Consider the following 18,076-nt stretch of genomic DNA (forward strand, 5'->3'; position numbering starts at 1 on the left):
CCCATTAATATACCTTCCTCTGGTACCGCAAGAGGCACCCAACAAAACGCCACTACAACACCGCTCTAGAAAGAAGCCATGACGCAAACAGGATGATACGCGCTGAGCCCCGTCCAGAGGCTTTTATTAGCATTTTCAAACTACTGAACTGACCAGGCGAGGTTACCGCTAACACCAGCGAGAGCGCTGCACTGCCACACTCCCAGCGAGAGCGCCGCACTGCCGCACTCCACACGCGCATTCCTGAGTACATTGTAAAAACGAACGCGCTCTGTGTTTACAATGTATTTCTAAAAATAAGTCAAGTTTTCAACCGTGTACGTGTCCATCACAATAAAGCTCTCAATACTGTCGTTGTATATTTATAAATACTAAAAGAAACGAAGTCAATTCAATGACACACATGTCCTATATTGAGAACTGCTAGTTCGTTTCAGTATTTCTAAATGTGTACGTGATCGTCTAACAGTTCTGGCAACAAATATCTGGATCCGCTGAACATGTAATGTAGTGACAGCCACAGATACTCGTAGGAGCATTTACATTCATCATTGTTTATTAATGCGATTACTGTAACAATACATTATGAATAATTTAAGATTAAAAAAAAAACCTGCGCATTTAAAAACACAACAATTGATGCACATTATTGAGCGCGCTGAGCTCTGCAGTACACGTGGAATTTAGAAGCGTCAACGCGCAGGACAGTCACAGGTGTTAGTGGTCATTTCTTGTTAATGAATTAGTGTGAATATCTCTATAAAAGCTCTCGGGCGGCGGTGGAATAGTATCGTCCTGTTTTCACGATGGAGTTATTTCTGAGCAGTGTTTTGCTGGCCCTTTGCTGTATTCCCTTTGCAGCAACACAGGACGGTATAGTATCAAGAACCTATTGTGGGGTTAGGGGGGGACCCGGTCTCTGTGTACTAGATAAACACATGCTGGCCAGTTCATTTGTTAAGTGTTCATTATGGCTTCTGCGTTTATGTAATTGTTTTTTTAGAAGTGGTATTTTTGCTGCATAGTTTGTCTTTTCCACTCCCAGTACAATGTTGCCGGTCAGTTCATTGCGCAGTGTATAAACTGCTGGTGACGGTGGAGTTTTCTATTTATATAAAAACACTCTAAACCACGAGGCGTTTAGTCACGAGTTGTATTAAACTGCACAAGTAAACCTACTATGAGTAAGTATGTATCCATACACAAGATCTAATGCATTGCTTATTTACAAGTAGTTCTAAAGTTTGTACACCTTGTATCTAGTTTTGCACTAAAAGGACAAGTTTAGTTTCTACCTGTGTTTGTAACACTCATTTACAATAAAATTATTAGTTCTGTGTTGGATGTTCTTGTGTTCCGTGTGAAATGTTTCAATCTCTCCCCTGTAGCTGGGACTGTAGTCTGTGGTGTGGACTCTGTCAGTGTGAGAGTGTTGCTGAACATTGGGCAGGCTCTTCCCCTGGACCCCAAAGGCTTTCTATTGGGAAGCTGCTCTCCGTCCACCGGCAGCTACAACACTGTGCAGTTCCAATCCGGGCTGCTTGACTGCAGGTTTATGCGCATGGTAAGTGGCCGCTCATTCTTTCTAGTATTTCCAGTTCAGGCTCCCATTCATTTCTTTTCCACATGAAGATGATTTCTCCTTTCATCCCTCTGGCTTCCCAGCTTTATGTTCTGTAATGGGCTAAGTCGGGATATTGGAACTGTTAACCCAGAAACTACGTTTATTTACACTTAGGGTAATACTACAAATATATGGACCACTGCAGCTGTACCCATAATGCTCCTGGCAATGACCACGTTGCCTGCCTGTATGCAGCTTCCAGACCATAGGAAACACTGTTGGCTTTTAATGGGGAGAACAAATGGGATTTTGCTTTCAAACTGCTGTGGTCTTTCATCCATTTCTTTGCCCAGGTTACTTCCAGCATCATCAGTTACATGAATGTGCTGACGTACCAGCCCACCCAGAGTGGCTTCTACCAGACTCCATTCACTCAGGCTATTGTGTGCACCTACACCAAGTGAGTACTGTGGAGCTGTCTTCTCTACTTGTAGGTCTTGAACCCTTCCCTTTGCTGCCTCCTCTTGGTAGCAGTGATTGGTGCAGCTGCAAGCTGACTTTTTTTTGCATTGGGAACTGTAGCATGACCAGCATGTGGAGAAACCTGATTTAAAATGACCTCCCTAATGAGTGGCTTTTACTTCCTTTGACCTCTCATGCATTCAAGGAACTGTTGCAATTGCTATTCGCCTCTATAGAGTTGGTGCTCCCCATAGGTTAAGTTCAGTTTCATAAAGGCATTCCTCTGCGGATTTACAAACTGTTTTGACGTGTTGCTGCTCTAACCAAAGCTCTCTACCTGTGGCTTCTGCAGACTTGCTGGCTGGACTCCTCCAGTGTATAACCCTGCACTTGGGGATACTTCTGGGTTTGGGAAGCTGGAGTTTACAATGGGGTTTATGAATGGTGAGTTTGCTGTCCTGCAATGTACCCTTGGTCTATTAGTTTAGAAAAGGCATCCAGTGCAACACTAACCTGGCAGGGACAGCAGCCTGTGCTGCTCATTGGGTCATTTCCTCCAGTCCAGTAGAACATGCTCAGCTAATTCCTCTGGTGCTGGTCAATGCTGCTCTGTCCTGGCTAGTGAGGAGTTGGGTGGATTACTGTTCTCATGCTCCCCTCCTTTGTCTCAGAGGAATTCTCAGCCCCCCGCACCTCCAGTCTGTTCTTCCTGGGGTCCCCCATCAACATCGCAGCCGCAGTGAAGCAGCAATTTCACATGCCGCTGATGGTCTACGTGGAAGAGTGTGTCGCTGCCAGCACTCCACAGCTGAGCCCTTCAAGCCAGACCTACCCGCTCATCGCCAACCACGGGTAGATATTCACTGGAAGCTGTATAGGAAATGTACAGTTTAAATCTGAATGTTTAGCACTTGGGAGCACAGCAGTCCTGCTTTGCAAACTGTGCCACCTTTTTACAAGGGGCGCTCAGAAAAAGGGGTGCAGTATGCTTGTGCACCTGTCCTTGTAATACTACTTTGGCCTCAGACCCTAGTGGTCCCCAGTCCTGGTAAGTGCCTGCTCCTGCTCGGTGCTCATTTCTCCCTGCAGATGCTTTGTAGATAGCCAGGCTGCTAGCTCCAGGTTTCTGCCCAGAGTCCAGACCTCCGAGATCCGTCTGGTTGTCCAGGCCTTCAAGTTTACACAACTGAATACAGATGTGAGTATCTGCTGGGTTAATATGGATTGTATTTGAGGGCACAGGGCAGCTAGTTACCGTGATTTTTATGCCTGGGGTGTTTTTCTTGGTGAGTATTTGATGCTGTGCTTGTAGTGTGTGTAATGCTTTTGTAAGTACACTTCCAAGGTCCTAGAGCAATGTTCATGATCTGAGTTGTTGTTTTTTTTATTTTAAAATAAATTTCCTAGGTCTATATCCATTGTCAGTTGTTGGCCTGGGACCCTGCCCAGTTCAGTAACCCCACCAAGAAAGCCTGTTCATTCAACCAGAGATCCAGGAGGTAAGGACTGGACACTGCTGAGTCTGCTCTCTGTTCCAGGGGAGTTCAGGGCTGTGAGGTCCAGTTAACGAACACTGCAGGGATCCAGGACTAGTGTCTTTTGATCTGAATAACATCAATTCTGTGCCTCTTTAGTGATGTGAAGAATTTAATTGAAATGCACTTTCTCTGTCACCAGGAACTGGGATAACGAGGCGTGTGTGCAAGTCCCTGGGGAGCCACTTGTGCTAAAGAGTCCTAAACAATTCTAAATCTATATTGTGGCACTTTCTGTGCATGTATAGTTCACCCCTGCATTTCTACATGTTCATATAGTGGGTGTCTGTCATTGGACATTCATTCTGCTGCTCTATCCAGTAGAAGTCTATTGCACTGTTCTTGATTTAAATGTCCTGTTATTGCAGCTGGGAGCTCCTGGATAACCCTGGTCAGAGCTCTGTGTGCAGCTGCTGTACCTCCAACTGCAATAAGAGGAAGAGGAGGGACACTGGTAAATGCTGCTATTTGTATATGCTGTAAATACACAGGTAGCTGCAGGGTTTAATTGGGATATAATGCAAAGGTGACTGACTCTAATTGTATGGCAGCCAACAAATGATGCTCAAATAGGGGTGCAGCGCCTCGGGTATCTGCTCAATGGCGTGTTGGCCACAAAGCTTGGGTTGTTTCATCTAGCCTCAGTCTGCCCCCTGCTGTAGTGACTGGTACGGCATGAGGCATTGCTGTACAGCAGCAGGTCCTGTTTCTAACCAGGCTCTCCTTTTCTCCTGAGCAGCTGAAGAGGGACTGAGACACACTGCAGTGCTGGGACCCCTGAAGATCCTTCCTGAAGAGCTGTCTGCTGGAAGCCAGGAGTTCTACCAGAGGAGCCCTGCTCTATCACTGGAGGGTAAGTTGAGCCTGCAGTCTACAATCCTGTGTACATGTGGCTTGCATGTATAAACATGGCCCTGACTTAATCTTTACAGTACACTTTCTGCTGAAGGATTGAAGATGTGTTACCAGTTCTGCCAAAACCTTCAAATGTTTCTAGTATTGGAACACAGGGTCTTTGCCCACCCCTACCAACAGGGTCCCAAGTGTGCCTCCCTGCAGGTCCTGAAGCAACAGACTCCTATTGACGCTGCTCCTGGGCACTGTAAAGACCACGCCTGCACTGGAAACCCTTCCTGTTCCTAATCCCTTCTGCTCTCCTCTTCCAGAACCCCAGCAGGCTCTGGCCTGGCTGCCTGTCCTGGCTGCTCCCTTGCTCCTGATGGTTGTCCTGGGAGCCCTGTCTCTGGGCTACTACATGTGCGTGTGGCATCATCCCAGACTCTGCTCCATGTCCAGCAGTGAGCTTCTCATTCCTGCACCCCACTGATGAAATGCACACAGCAGTTGGCACAGTTTCCATCAGCTCGCCAGCACAGCAATACTGATTTCATCTTTTGTATGCTGAAATAAAATGTCTGCATGAGAAATCTCCTCTGGTCTGTCTGATTACTGCCATGGAGTAACTTTCTTAAATGTGTGTGGATGTTTTAAGGGAATTTAACCTCTTTCTGCTGGACAAATGATCATACTGCAGAACTGAGTAACAGGATTGGTACATGGCTCCTGTAGCAACCCTTTCAAAAACAAGTAGAGTACAGTGCCTTGCATAAGTAGTCACCCCCCTTGGACTTTTCCACATTTTGTAGTTTTACAACCTGGAATTTAAAATTTGATTTAATTGGTATTTTTACCATTTGATTTACACAACACTTAACTTTGACGGTGTAAAATATTTTTATTGACACAAGTTACAAGACATTTGTTGGTTGCATAAGTATTCACCACCCCAAGTAAATACTTGGTAGCAATTAAAGCTGTGAGTCATTTTGGGTAAGTCTTAACAGCTTTCCACATTCTTCTTGGCAAAATTGCTCAAATTCTGTCATGTTGGTGAACAGCAATTTTCAAGTTTTGCTGCAGATTGTCAATTGGATTGAGGTCTGGGCTTTGACTGGGACATTCTGAGACAGTCAAGTTCTTGTTTTTTAAACCATTCCAGTGTAGCTTTAGGCTGTGTGTTTAGGGTCATTGTCCTGCTGGAAGGTGAACCTCTGCCCCAGGTCTCTTGCAGACTGAAACAGGGTTTTCTCTAGAATTTCTCTGTATTTGGCTCTATCCATCTTGCTCTCAATCCTGACCAGTTTCCCAGTCCCTGCCAATGAAAAGCATCCCCATAACATGATGCTGCCACCACCATGCTTCACCGTGGGGATGGTTTTCTCAGGGTGATGACCAGTGTTGGCTTTGCGTCACACATAGCATTTTGCGCTAAGGTTAAAAAGTTCAATTTTTGTCTCCTCAGATTAGAACCATTTTCCACATGTTTGCTGTGTCTCTGTGATAGAGAGAAAGCATCAATGCTGTAAATCTCCCTCCCAACTAGAAAGGGTGCTGTGTAAAGGTGAGGGTATGCTGCCTCCTAGATTTGCCACCTCGGTGGTAGGTGGAAAACGGAAGGTGACCATATTAGGAGGGGCGCGTAGCTGCAACTACTCCGGACGATTCCATTGCAGTCAGCTGCGTGGCAGCCCTCTATTGGAGAAACCATGGCGACGTGATGACTGCAGGGAGGAGTTTGCTGGGTACAAATGGGAAGCAGCTACGTCAGTACCTGGGCTTTTGCGCTGAGAGAAATGAGCCACCAGCCGGAGCTGTTCTCGTTTTGTTTTGTGTTACGTGCTGTCTGTGTTTGTCTTTACAGCGGAGGAGTAGAAGCGAGGGGCTGCAGCCACTGAGCCAGCACAATCCCCGGAGCACTTCCCTCACAGCACGGCACCAACCACTCACCACAATCCCCGGAATAACAGAGCACAGTTTTCGTGCACAGAGGATTGTGGATTAGGAGTGTTTTTCTTTTGTTATTTTTGTTATTTTGTTTCTTATACTTTATTAATAAATCACAGACATTTTGGGAGAATCTGGTTTGCACATTGTATTTATCGCACCTCGTCACTCGCATCCTGTCACAGTCTCAAAAATGTTTGCTGTGTCTCTGTCACAAAGACGGCCAGAGTGGGTGGCGTCAGACCAGAAGCAGGAAGGAATACAGAGAGACTTGGGGTTTTGGTATAGCTGAGCGGGTGATCGCGCTCAGCATTTAATAAACAGAACAGAAAATAAAAAGGTTGTAACAAAAACACAGGACACGGCACTTGTAGCCAAAATAAACAGACAGACAAAACGGACTAACACTAAACAAACGGTGCACGGAGAGACAAACAAACACGGTGAGAACAATCACTTTACGTTTACGATTTTACTTTGCTTTTCTTTCTCCTTCTCCTTCTCCTTCTCCTTCTCTCTCTCCCGTTCTCCTCTTCCGAACACCCAACCCTGAGTGACTGAAAATGTGTCTATATATACTGTTTGTGCTGGGATTCAATTACTAATTAATTATTTACTTGAATCCCAGCACGTGAATTAATTCTGTGCAACCCCGTGCTCACATATTGCATTTAACCAGCACGTGAAGTGATTTGTGCCCTCCTCGTGCCTAAATACAAATCTACACTTTTTAAATACACGTGAAACACAGACCCGTTTATATCCCGTGTACCAATGACTATACACCAACATTAACACACGCAACATACAACACATAACACACAAAATACACACTGGGGCGGGCACTTTGCCACATATACCCCCCCCCCTGTGCAAAGCACACATGGCCTCAACGGCCACCTCCCCCCTTAAATACCCAGCAGTCCAGGCCAAAGTCTCGGGCTGGGAAGGGAGGCTTCAGTGGGCCCATGGCTGGCAATGCTGTCAGCACCCCTGCCGGTAGTGGCACGGCTGACAGCATGCTGGTCCCGTCCTGCAGCGAAAAAGCTGCGGGGGCAGGTGGTCCCCCGACCTCCCCCTTCTTCGTAGCCGGCAGCTCCCTCCTGTGGGGCTCCGGCCACAAGAACTCCTGCAGCGAAACTGCTGCTGGGGAAAGTGGTCTCCAGACCTCGTCCCCCTTCTTCGTGGCCGGCAGCTCCCCTTTCTGGGGCTCCGGCCACCGTACTCCCTGTGGAGGTACGGGCAGCAGAGGCAGCTCCTGCTCCTCTGCTCCGGGCGGTGGCGGAAGCAGAGGCAGCTCCAGCTCCTCTGCTCCTGGTGGTGGTGGAGGCAGAGGCAGCTCCAGCTCCTCTGCTCCTGGCGGTGGTGGAGGCAGAGGCAGCTCCAGCTCCTCTGCTCCCGGCGGTGGTGGTGGCGGAGGCAGAGGCAGCTCCTGCTCCTCTGCTCCTGGCGGTGGTGGTGGCGGAGGCCGAGGCAGCTCCTGCTCCTCTGCTCCTGGCGGTGGTGGAGGCAGAGGCAGCTCCTGCTCCTCTGCTCCTAGTGGAGGAAGCGGTGGTGGTGGCGGAGGCAGAGGCAGCTCCTGCTCCTCTGCTCCTAGTGGAGGAAGCGGTGGTGGTGGCGGAGGCAGAGGCAGCTCCTGCTCCTCTGCTCCTAGTGGAGGAAGCGGTGGTGGTGGCGGAGGCAGATGCAGCTCCTGCTCCTCTGCTCCTGGCGGTGGTGGAGGCAGAGGCAGCTCCTGCTCCTCTGCTCCTAGTGGAGGAAGCGGTGGTGGTGGCGGAGGCAGAGGCAGCTCCTGCTCCTCTGCTCCTAGTGGAGGAAGCGGTGGTGGTGGCGGAGGCAGAGGCAGCTCCTGCTGCTCTGCTCCTTGCGGTGGTGGTGGCGGAGGCCATGGGGCTGATGCTGGCCACTCAGAGGGAGGCTGTGGCAGTGCTGGCTCCCTCTGCTGTGGCGGCTGGGCTGGTGTGCGCCGTGCTGCCCTCATCAGCATGAATAGAGGCTGCTGGGGGACACCAGCCTCCTGCCCCTCTCCCCCCCAAAGATTTTCAGGGGGTTGAGCCTGTAACTCCTCCCCTCCCGGCTCTTGGGGCTGAACCAGCAGGCATTCTCCCTCTGCTGGTGGCTTGGGTCCCAGGGCTGTGGAAGCCCCGACTTGCCTCCCTTCGGGCTGTGGACGCACTGACTCCTCCCTTTTGGGCTGTGGACGCACCGACTCCTCCCTTTTGGGCTGTGGACGCACCGACTCCTCCCTTTTGGGCTGTGGACGCACCGACTCCTCCCTTTTGGGCTGTGGACGCACCGACTCCCCCCTCTTGGGCTGTGGACGCACCGACTCCTCCCTTTTGGGCTGTAGACGCACCGACTCCTCCCTTTTGGGCTGTAGACGCACCGACTCCTCCCTCTTGGGCTGTGGATGTTCGGGCTCCCCCCACTCAGGCGTAGGACGTTCGGGCTCCTCCCACTCAGGCGTAGGACGTTCGGGCTCCTCCCACTCAGGCGTAGGACGTTCGGGCTCCTCCCACTCAGGCGTAGGACGTTCGGGCTCCTCCCGCTCGGGCTGTGGACGCAAACCCAGCAGGCATTCACCCTCTGCTGGTGGAGATGGGGACAGCAGGTACTCACCCTCTGCTGGTGGTCCTGCTACCTGGGCTGCTGTTCCGTTTATAACTGCCTCCAGGTAGCTGAGGACCAACCCCACACCTTCCTCCCAGGTGCTTAGGGTGTGTTCCCTGGCATACGCCTCCCATCGCTCCTCATCCACAAACTGCAGGAACTGGACGACTATTGGGATAGACTGGGCCTCCAGCCCAGCATTTTCCAGCATCCAGTCCCGCACTTTGATGGCGTCTTCTGCCATTTTTTTTTATTTATTTCCTTTTTTTTTCCAATCCAAAACTGCGGTTCCTGCTCTGGCCTGAGTCCTGGAGGCGCTGTCGATCCCACGCAGGACACCACGCGTCACAAAGACGGCCAGAGTGGGTGGCGTCAGACCAGAAGCAGGAAGGAATACAGAGAGACTTGGGGTTTTGGTATAGCTGAGCGGGTGATCGCGCTCAGCATTTAATAAACAGAACAGAAAATAAAAAGGTTGTAACAAAAACACAGGACACGGCACTTGTAGCCAAAATAAACAGACAGACAAAACGGACTAACACTAAACAAACGGTGCACGGAGAGACAAACAAACACGGTGAGAACAATCACTTTACATTTACGATTTTACTTTGCTTTTCTTTCTCCTTCTCCTTCTCCTTCTCCTTCTCTCTCTCCCGTTCTCCTCTTCCGAACACCCAACCCCGAGTGACTGAAAATGTGTCTATATATACTGTTTGTGCTGGGATTCAATTACTAATTAATTATTTACTTGAATCCCAGCACGTGAATTAATTCTGTGCAACCCCGTGCTCACATATTGCATTTAACCAGCACGTGAAGTGATTTGTGCCCTCCTCGTGCCTAAATACAAATCTACACTTTTTAAATACACGTGAAACACAGACCCGTTTATATCCCGTGTACCAATGACTATACACCAACATTAACACACGCAACATACAACACATAACACACAAAATACACACAGGGGCGGGCACTTTGCCACAGTCTCCCACATGCCTTTTGGCAAGATCCAAACGGGATTTTATACAGGTTTTTTCCAGCAATGGCTTTCTTCTCGCCACACTTCCATAAAGCCCAGCTTTGTGGAGCGTCCGGGTTATAGTTGTCCCATGGACGGTTTCTCCCATCTCAGCTGTGGATCTCTCCAGCTCCTTCAGAGTTACCATTGGCCTCTTGGTTGTTTCTCTAACTAATGCCCTCCTTACCTGGTCACTGAGTTGTGGTGGACGGCTTTCTTTAGGCAGAGTCGTGGTTGTGCCATATTCTTTCCATTTTTTAATAATGCATTTAACGGTGCTCCGGGGGATGTTTAAAGTTTGGGATATTTTTTATAACCCAACCCTGATTGGTTATTCTCCAGAACTTTATCCCGGACTTGTTTTGATAGCTCCTTGGTCTTCATGATGCTGTTTGTTTAGATATGCTCTCTAACAAATTCTGGGGCCTTCCAGAAACAGGTGTATTTAATCTGAGATCACGTGACACTTGAATTGTACACAGGTGGACTCCATTCAACTAATTATGTGACTTCTGAAGGCAATTGGTTGCACCAGAGTTTATTTAGGGGTGTCACAGCAAAGGGGGTGAATACTTATGCAATCAAGACTTTTCAGTTTTTTATTTGTAAATAATTTTGATATTACGGACTATTTTGTGTAGATCAGTGACATAAAATCCTAATTAAATCAATTTTAATTCCAGGTTGTAACACTACAAAATGTGGAAAAGTCCAAGGGGGGTGAATACTATGCAAGGCACTGTAGTTCTATATTTCTCACAATTAAACTAAAGTAGTTTTTGAAGATCATTAAACCTAGCTTTATAAAACTGTGGTTTCTTGACAAGTTTTGTCTCCAGGTTTTTATTTTATTATTATTATTATTCATTTCTTAGCAGACGCCCTTATCCAGGGCAACTTACAATCATAAGCAAATACATTTCAAGTGTTACAATACAAGTAATACAATAAGAGCAAGAAATACAATAACTTTTGTTCAAGCAAAGTACAAGTGTGAAATTTTCCCATCTTGAAAAGCATTCAATTAGATTTAGCTGTCCAGCACAGTAGAGCAGTCACACTGGCCAGCAATATCAGTGTTGATGCATTGGGCAAGTGTTGGGTGACCACGTTTGTAAGGAAATGTGATAGTCCATAGTAATACATTGTTATGTATGGTACATTCAATGGAGAGATATTGAGCACAGAGTTTAGGTGGGGTATTTTGGAATGCAGTCTGACTAGATTGAGAGCAGATATGACCATTTATGGGCATTTGTGGAAAGGGTCTCTGTTCTGCTCTGTTTTGGTTGCTAGCATGGGGGGATGGGAGAATCTCAAAGAATCTACAGACGCAAAGGAATGTGGGAGAACGTACACAGGTTTAAGTGGGCAGGGTCTCAAATGATGCCATTATAGGGGAGGGTTCTATGTTATTAAAAAGTGATTGCAGCCATTATCTGGGGCACAGATTCCATCCGCTGTGACCCAGAGCATGTGTCTCTGCTTTCTTCAAATAGTTCTATTCTTGTATTACACCAATAAACATATTTTTGGCTTCACTGATATTGTTTTTCAGGTTTCATCAGTTTTTCCCTACATGTTGGTAATGTGTTAGCAGCCCCTGTTCACATGATCTGCTGAAACAATGGATTGCGCAGGTAAGAACTGGGATTGTATTCCATGGATTATTGCATCACCATCATTCCATATGATGTCATAGCCTGTTTGTTCAAACTGCAAATATACGGTAAGTTTCAGCCTCTTAAGTTGACAGATTGTAGCTTACAGTCATTTTCCATAGTGTTGGTTCAAATCGGACCGGAGTGGACATGGATTCTTTAAACAACTCCAGTCTTCTGTCTACACCTCTGCTGGGTTCAAACAGCTGGAGTGTCAGCAGAGTGTTTGCTGTAGAGGAGCTGGGATTCAAACCCCATTTCAGCACTATTACCTCAAGAAGCACCTCGATTCTCTTTCTTCAGTGCTAGCAGCAGGGCTCATTTGTGCCGGATTCAACCGCATCACAGATCCCATACCTTTCTGTCTGACAGGCGAGAATTATACAGTTTGCAAATGATGAGCTGTATCAATTAATCTTTTTACAAGAAAAAAAAAACTCTATATACTTAACAAAAAATAAATTAAACTTTTTCTGTTTCATGACAAGAATACTTTACTCACATTTTTACAACCCAGATGGTGAAACCCTTAAAAAACAAGCACAGTGGACACAGATTTTTTTAACAATCTTCAGTAGGTTGAGCTTTATCAAATGTAATCAATATTAGAACATTATCTTGTTTAAATAATCCTAGGGAAATGGCACAACTGGGCTTACAGGGGATTTGATACACATTGAAAAAAAGACTCCACTTCCATAATAATAATAATAATAATAATAATAATAATAATAATAATAATAATAAGCATTTATATAGTGCAATTCATGTACAATACAATTCAAAGCGCTTTACATACAGAAAAAAATACAATAATACAAATGTATTGTATTAAACAGATGTACAATATAAAGACTCTGTTTCAATGCAGTACATACACAACGAGACCAGTTACTATACCTTCCACCAAGAGGCACCCAGTAAAACACCAGTACAACACCGCTCCAGAAAGAAGCCATGACGCAAACAGGATGATACTCGTCGAGCCGCGTCCAGAGGCTTTTATTAGCAATTCACTGGTTGCCTACGAGGGCTTGAGAGGAGGTGCAATTGGGAGTGAGATACTGAGAGTGAGACAAGTTGAGAAGATTTCTCCGGTTGCTTACGAGGCTTGAGAGGGGGCAAGATTTTGAGAGTTTAAGAGTGAGACGAGTTTGAGGGGGATGGTGAGATTGATGGATGGAGTTTGGGAATGGTGCTTAGTAACATTGAGGTTAGATACTGATAGCAGGAGGCGATAGGGTAGACGAAGAGTTGTCCCTTCTCGTCGGGTCAGACAGCATCCTCCAACTGCTGGGTGACGTAAAATTGAGAGAAAAGGAGCAAAGTTTAGACACATAACATACAACAAATCTGACTCTCACTCTCGACGGGTCAGGCAGCATCCTCTGGCTGCTGGGCGTTTAGTGGAGCAAGAGACAGGAAGGGGACGAACAGGACAAAAGGACAGATCCTTCGCAACTCAGTGCAGCATCCTCAGGCATCTAAGCTGGCATCTGGGTGGTGTGCAGAGCTTTAGAAAAGTGTCTCGGGTCCGTTTAGGAGAGACGAAAACAGACTACCCCGCCCCCCCTCGGTCGGGGCGCGCTCGGCAGGTGGAGAGTCGGCCCACTGCATGAGGGGGCTGAAATGGTCCTGGACCTGAAATGGAAGAGAGGAGATGGGACAGCAAGGTTGAGGCCTGGAAGGATTAGCACATAAGCAGCAGAAGAATAGGATGTGGCTGGGGGTCCCCTCAGGCCGGTGTGGAACAGCTGGGCAGCAGTGGTTGAGACGAGAGGCCGACCAGGACAGCCATGGGAGTGAGACTCACTTCCCCCCAAAAAGAGGACCCCCAGTTCCCCACATGAACCGCACCGTGGGATAGAAAAGAGATCTCCAAGCCGCACACATAGACAAAAGCCATAAGAAAAGACAAGAGATGTTAGTAAACAACCTATGCCTATAAGCCGTCCGCACTGTGGAGTGGAAACCCCCCCCCCCCGTGCTGGGAGGAAACCTCTGGTGGGCCTGGAGGAAAGGGCGCCCCCCGGGCAAGCTAATGAGTGCTTGGTGAGCTGTGGCGATGTCTGCAGAGGATGATGTAATATAGAGTTCAATAGCTGAAGAGGTCCAGCGCCCCATAGACTTAATCAAGTGTTAATTGATTCTTGCCCTGGCCGCGGAAGTAGCTGCTCCAATCCGGAATTAATGGGGAGAGAAATAGTTTGAAGAAACACCGATCCATGACAAGAGGGTGGATAGAAGGGATGAGAACCAGTGTCTCGTAACTATACATCTGGAGCTGTCGATGAAGAGGGGATCTGGCGGAAGACATGGAATCCTGCAGGCAAGGTATCTGGACAGAGCAGAACTAGGACACAGAAGAGAGTTAATTTTAGAAGATTGAACAAACTGACCTTGGCTTAATTGGTCCATTTTTGAAGATCTGATGTGGAGGATAAAGTGGTTTCCGGGGATTTGAGAGAGATCAGAGTGCTTGAGGCCTAGAGCTGGAAAGCTGGAAGTTGATGGAGTTGAGAATTCTGAACAGCGGAGAAATCCAAAGAAGGCCGTCAGGCACAGGGTTTCCATGATGATGTCGTTGAATGGGTTGAAGCATCCTTGCTGGAGAGCGGTGATGAGACGAAGGAGAAGGTTTGTAGAGATTGGTTGTCTTGATGGAGAGGAGGGGGGCCAGGCTTTTCTGTATGTAAAAAGAATGTGATATCTTGTAACAATTGTAAGTCGCCCTGGAAAGCGGCGTCTCCTAAGAAATAAATTATTATTATTATTATTATTATTATTATTATTATTATTATTATGCCTCTGAGCGTTAGGCAGATCTCTGGAACGGACGAGAGAGGAGGAGAGGAGATAGATTGAAGGCGATATTGATACCAAATGTCCGCTAGGTAGCATCTAATAGAGGAGAGGGGTAGACGTAGAGACAGCCGGAGATGAGTGATGAAGGCAAGGAGGTGCTGTAGGTTGTAAGAGGTATGAGAGATCGATTTTCCTCACAAAAGTGAGTAAATGAAGACCAGGCAGTTGAGTAGGAGGAACGGGTAGATGGGACGAGCGCGTACTCCATGAATCCACGTGCTGATTGAAGGAGGCTGGAAAGAGAGTTATTCAGTTGAATATGGTTTTGCTGAAGGGTGGTTTGAGTCGAGGGTTGGGGTCTGCTCCCGGGACCAGGTTGCGGAACTTCTGGATCTGCAGGCGAGAGAGAGCATCGGCAGCGTTATTAAGAGACCCTGGGAAATGGCGCGCTTGAATGATGACATTATTGGATACTGATGTCCAAACTAGACGAAGGTGGAGCTGCATAATGATAGGAGAAGATGAACGGCCTTTGTTAATAATGTGAACTGTAGCGGAATTGTCTCTGAGGAAAAGAACGGATTTTCTTGGCCAGTCGTGGCTCCAGAGCAGGGTGGCTATCACAATGGGGTAGAGTTCCAGCAGAGAGGAGGATTTTAGATGTGGAGGAAGAGAGCCGATTTCATTGGGCCAGGTGCTACAGAACCACTGGGACCCAAATATACTGCCAAAGGCTAGATGGGAAGCATTGGTGAATAGGTGTAAGTCGGGGGCGGAGATGAGGTCATCATAGAAGAGGGAAAGGCCATTCCAGTTGTTTAAGAGTAAACTTCACATCTCGATATCCTTACTAGCTTCATCTCGGATGAAGTTTGAGGTGTCCAGGGAGTTAGAGGTAGTAGACAAGGCAAGAAGAAGAGAGATGAAGGTGCGCCATTGAGGGATGATGCGAATGGCAAAATTGAAGTGGCAGAGGAGCGAAAGAAGATTGCACTTTGATATTGATTTTGAGACTTGGAATGAGGAGATCAGTTGGCGGATGCGATTGAGCTTTGAGAGAGGAAGGCGTGCTTCGAACTTGATGGTATCGAAAGTAATGCCTAAGAAATCGAGGCAGGTGGTGGGGCCAATGGTCTTTTCTGAAGAGAGAGGGACCCCAAGGGTGGTGAAGAGAAATCTGAGGTAGTTGATGCTCTGGGCAGAAGGATGAGACGGAGGAGATACGAGCAGGAAGTCGTCGAGGAGATAGAGAAGAAATGGAACTTGATATGAGTTTAGCAATATCCAGCAGACGGTTTATAGATAGAGAACCAAAGATTTATGGACTGCTACGACAGCCGAAAGTTAAAAGGGTTCCGAAAAAATAGGAACCTTGCCAGTAAATGCCGAACAGCTGTGTGGCAATGTGCCCCGCCCCTGTGTGCATTTCTATGTTGTATGTTGCTTGTGGTGTGTTAATGTTGGTGTATAGATATGGCTGCATGGGATATAAATGGGTGTGTGCAGCACAAGTTATTTAAAATGTATAATTGTATTTAGTCACGGGATTGCACATCACTTCACGTGCATTTAAAGTATATAATATGTGAGCACGAGGTTGCACATAATTAATTCACGTGCTGGGATTCAAGTGAATAATTAATTAGTAATTTAATCCTGGCACAACTGTATATATAGGTGCACGTTTCACTCACTCGGGGTTGTGTGTTCAGTGAGTGGAGAACGAGTGTGGAGAGGAGGTAAAATAGATGAGAATAAAAAGAATAATAATAATAATAATAATAATAACTGTTTAGACTCACTGTGTTTGTTTGTCTGTCCCCCCTCTGTTTGTTTGTCTATTTACTTTGGCCAACGCGCCGTTTTGTTTGTTCAGTCTGTGTTTTCTGTTTTGTACAGACTTTTTATTTACAATAAACCGTCACAAGCAAGTGTCTTCATCATTTCACCGTCCTGTGTGCGTTTCCTTTCCTGGGTCTGACGTAATCACTCAGCCAGCCATGTGACAAGCTGATGGAGTGATGGGTGGATTGGGATGACTTTGAATGCATCGGTAATTTCGGCTTTTGAAAGCCAAGCTCCTTGGCCTGCCGATTTGATACATTTAATGGCATCGCAGAGTGTAACGTAATGAAGCGAGAATAGGTCCGCTGGGATGACTTTGTTGATGCTGCTAGTGGGGATGCCTCGAGGAGCTGAAAGATCAATTATAGGAAGTTTTTTCCCTGAAATCTTTTGATTAGCGATGCCAATCGGGTTAATCCTGAAGACTGGAAAAGGAGGAGCTGCGAAGGGGCCAGACATGAAACCTTTCTCCAGCTCCGCCTTAATTAGAGATGAAACGGCTTGAGGGTCCGAAGTAGCAGACCGAAGATTGCTGCAGGTGATAGAAGAAGTGAGACTTGATAATCCAGTAAAAAAACCGTGTTCGAGACCGTTGAGGAGATACTTGACAAATAACGGTCAGGATGAAGACTGAGGGCATGTGCCAGTGCTGGAATGTTGACAGGAGATGACACGGATAGGGTTGAATGTCATTTTTTTGGTTGAGAGGGCAGATAGACTTGCCGTGAGCATCTCCACAGAAGGAGCAGGTATGCAGAAAACGCCAATTGATGTTATTACAAAAGGATTCGTTGAAGATATTACATATTTGTCGGTTACCGTCCAAGCTTGTCTGTAGAGGTGGATGGATCAGAAGGGGCTGAAGCATGAATAGGTCGAAGAGAGGAAGAAGGAGCATGATTAGCTGTTGAAGGAAACGACCGAGAAAAGCGTGCAGTGTTGGAGGAGCTAACTGCAGCCGCTTTTGGGCATAGATGGGTGTAGTGGCTTGTGGAAGCTACCTGATCGGGAGTAGTGGGATTGTAGCTTGATTGAAAGGTAGATCAATGGCGAGCAGCTGAGGAGGGATTGAAGCAGGAAAAACAGGAGTTGGAGATTGTGTTGTAGTATATTTTAAATAATTCTTCTCTATTTGCTCCAGTGGGTAGTGGAATCCCATTTTCAAAGAGGGTTTTAAGGAGCTTCAGCTGCGTCCAGCTGCTGTAGGACAGCGTCTTAGGGGGTAGCGGAGTTGAACACTTAGGTCTTACTGATGAAAAGCTTGGTTTTGGCGACGGTGGGGGTTGGTGTCTGTGCTGAGAAAAGCGAGCCGAGCGCTGGGGCTGACTCGGTGAAAGCTCGTCACTGTCACCCGAGAAGAAGCCGAAAGCAGTTTCCATTTTGCTGGATCCTTCTGGCAGTGTGCCAGTTATTAAGCTCGAAACAAACAACAAAAGATTTTTTTTTACATACAAACTATAACGAAAAAACGAAAAGAAAATAAAGATCCTTTTTTACATACAAACTATAACGAAAAAACGAGAAAAGAAAATAAAGATCCGTTTTTTTTTGCTTTGGAACGGTAAGCGGGTTACCAGGTAAGCACGCAGTCTGGGAGTCGCCAAAAAAAAAACTGGGTTAAAGTAGAAAAGAGAGAGAGATAGACAGGATGGGCAGCCAACAACATACGTGGAGCAGTGCTGGCCATGCCCTAATAATTGACGAGGCGAGCGCTGCATTGTGTGGTTGGCTGGAAATGCTAAATAAGGCTGAACCGGGATTAGCTTCCACCCAGAAGAGATAGGCG

The 18,076-nt window shown here is 46.9% G+C and overlaps 1 protein-coding gene across 1 annotated transcript; it reads left to right on the forward strand.

Annotated features, from left to right (window-relative positions):
• The first annotated feature begins 783 nt into the window (after positions 1-783).
• LOC131721216 (zona pellucida sperm-binding protein 3-like) lies at positions 784-4,988 on the forward strand. Its single transcript, XM_059014641.1, has 10 exons — positions 784-873; positions 1,389-1,564; positions 1,918-2,024; positions 2,379-2,470; positions 2,698-2,878; positions 3,116-3,224; positions 3,434-3,525; positions 3,930-4,015; positions 4,301-4,414; positions 4,728-4,988. Exons 1-10 carry the CDS (start codon positions 807-809, stop codon positions 4,886-4,888), a joined length of 1,185 nt encoding a protein of 394 aa, XP_058870624.1. The 5' UTR covers positions 784-806; the 3' UTR covers positions 4,889-4,988.
• Positions 4,989-18,076: the final 13,088 nt, after the last annotated feature.

Source organism: Acipenser ruthenus, chromosome 48 (genome assembly GCF_902713425.1).
Source record: "Acipenser ruthenus chromosome 48, fAciRut3.2 maternal haplotype, whole genome shotgun sequence".
NCBI classification, from domain to species: Eukaryota; Metazoa; Chordata; class Actinopteri; order Acipenseriformes; family Acipenseridae; genus Acipenser; species Acipenser ruthenus.

Excerpts from the sequence above, each read along its gene's own strand:
- LOC131721216 (XM_059014641.1), top strand. The coding sequence starts at position 807 with ATGGAGTTATTTCTGAGCAGTGTTTTGCTGGCCCTTTGCTGTATTCCC. Across the intron at positions 1,565-1,917 it reads ACTGCAGGTTTATGCGCATG|GTTACTTCCAGCATCATCAG; the intron begins GTAAGTGGCCGC and ends TTCTTTGCCCAG. Across the intron at positions 2,879-3,115 it reads CCGCTCATCGCCAACCACGG|ATGCTTTGTAGATAGCCAGG; the intron begins GTAGATATTCAC and ends TTCTCCCTGCAG.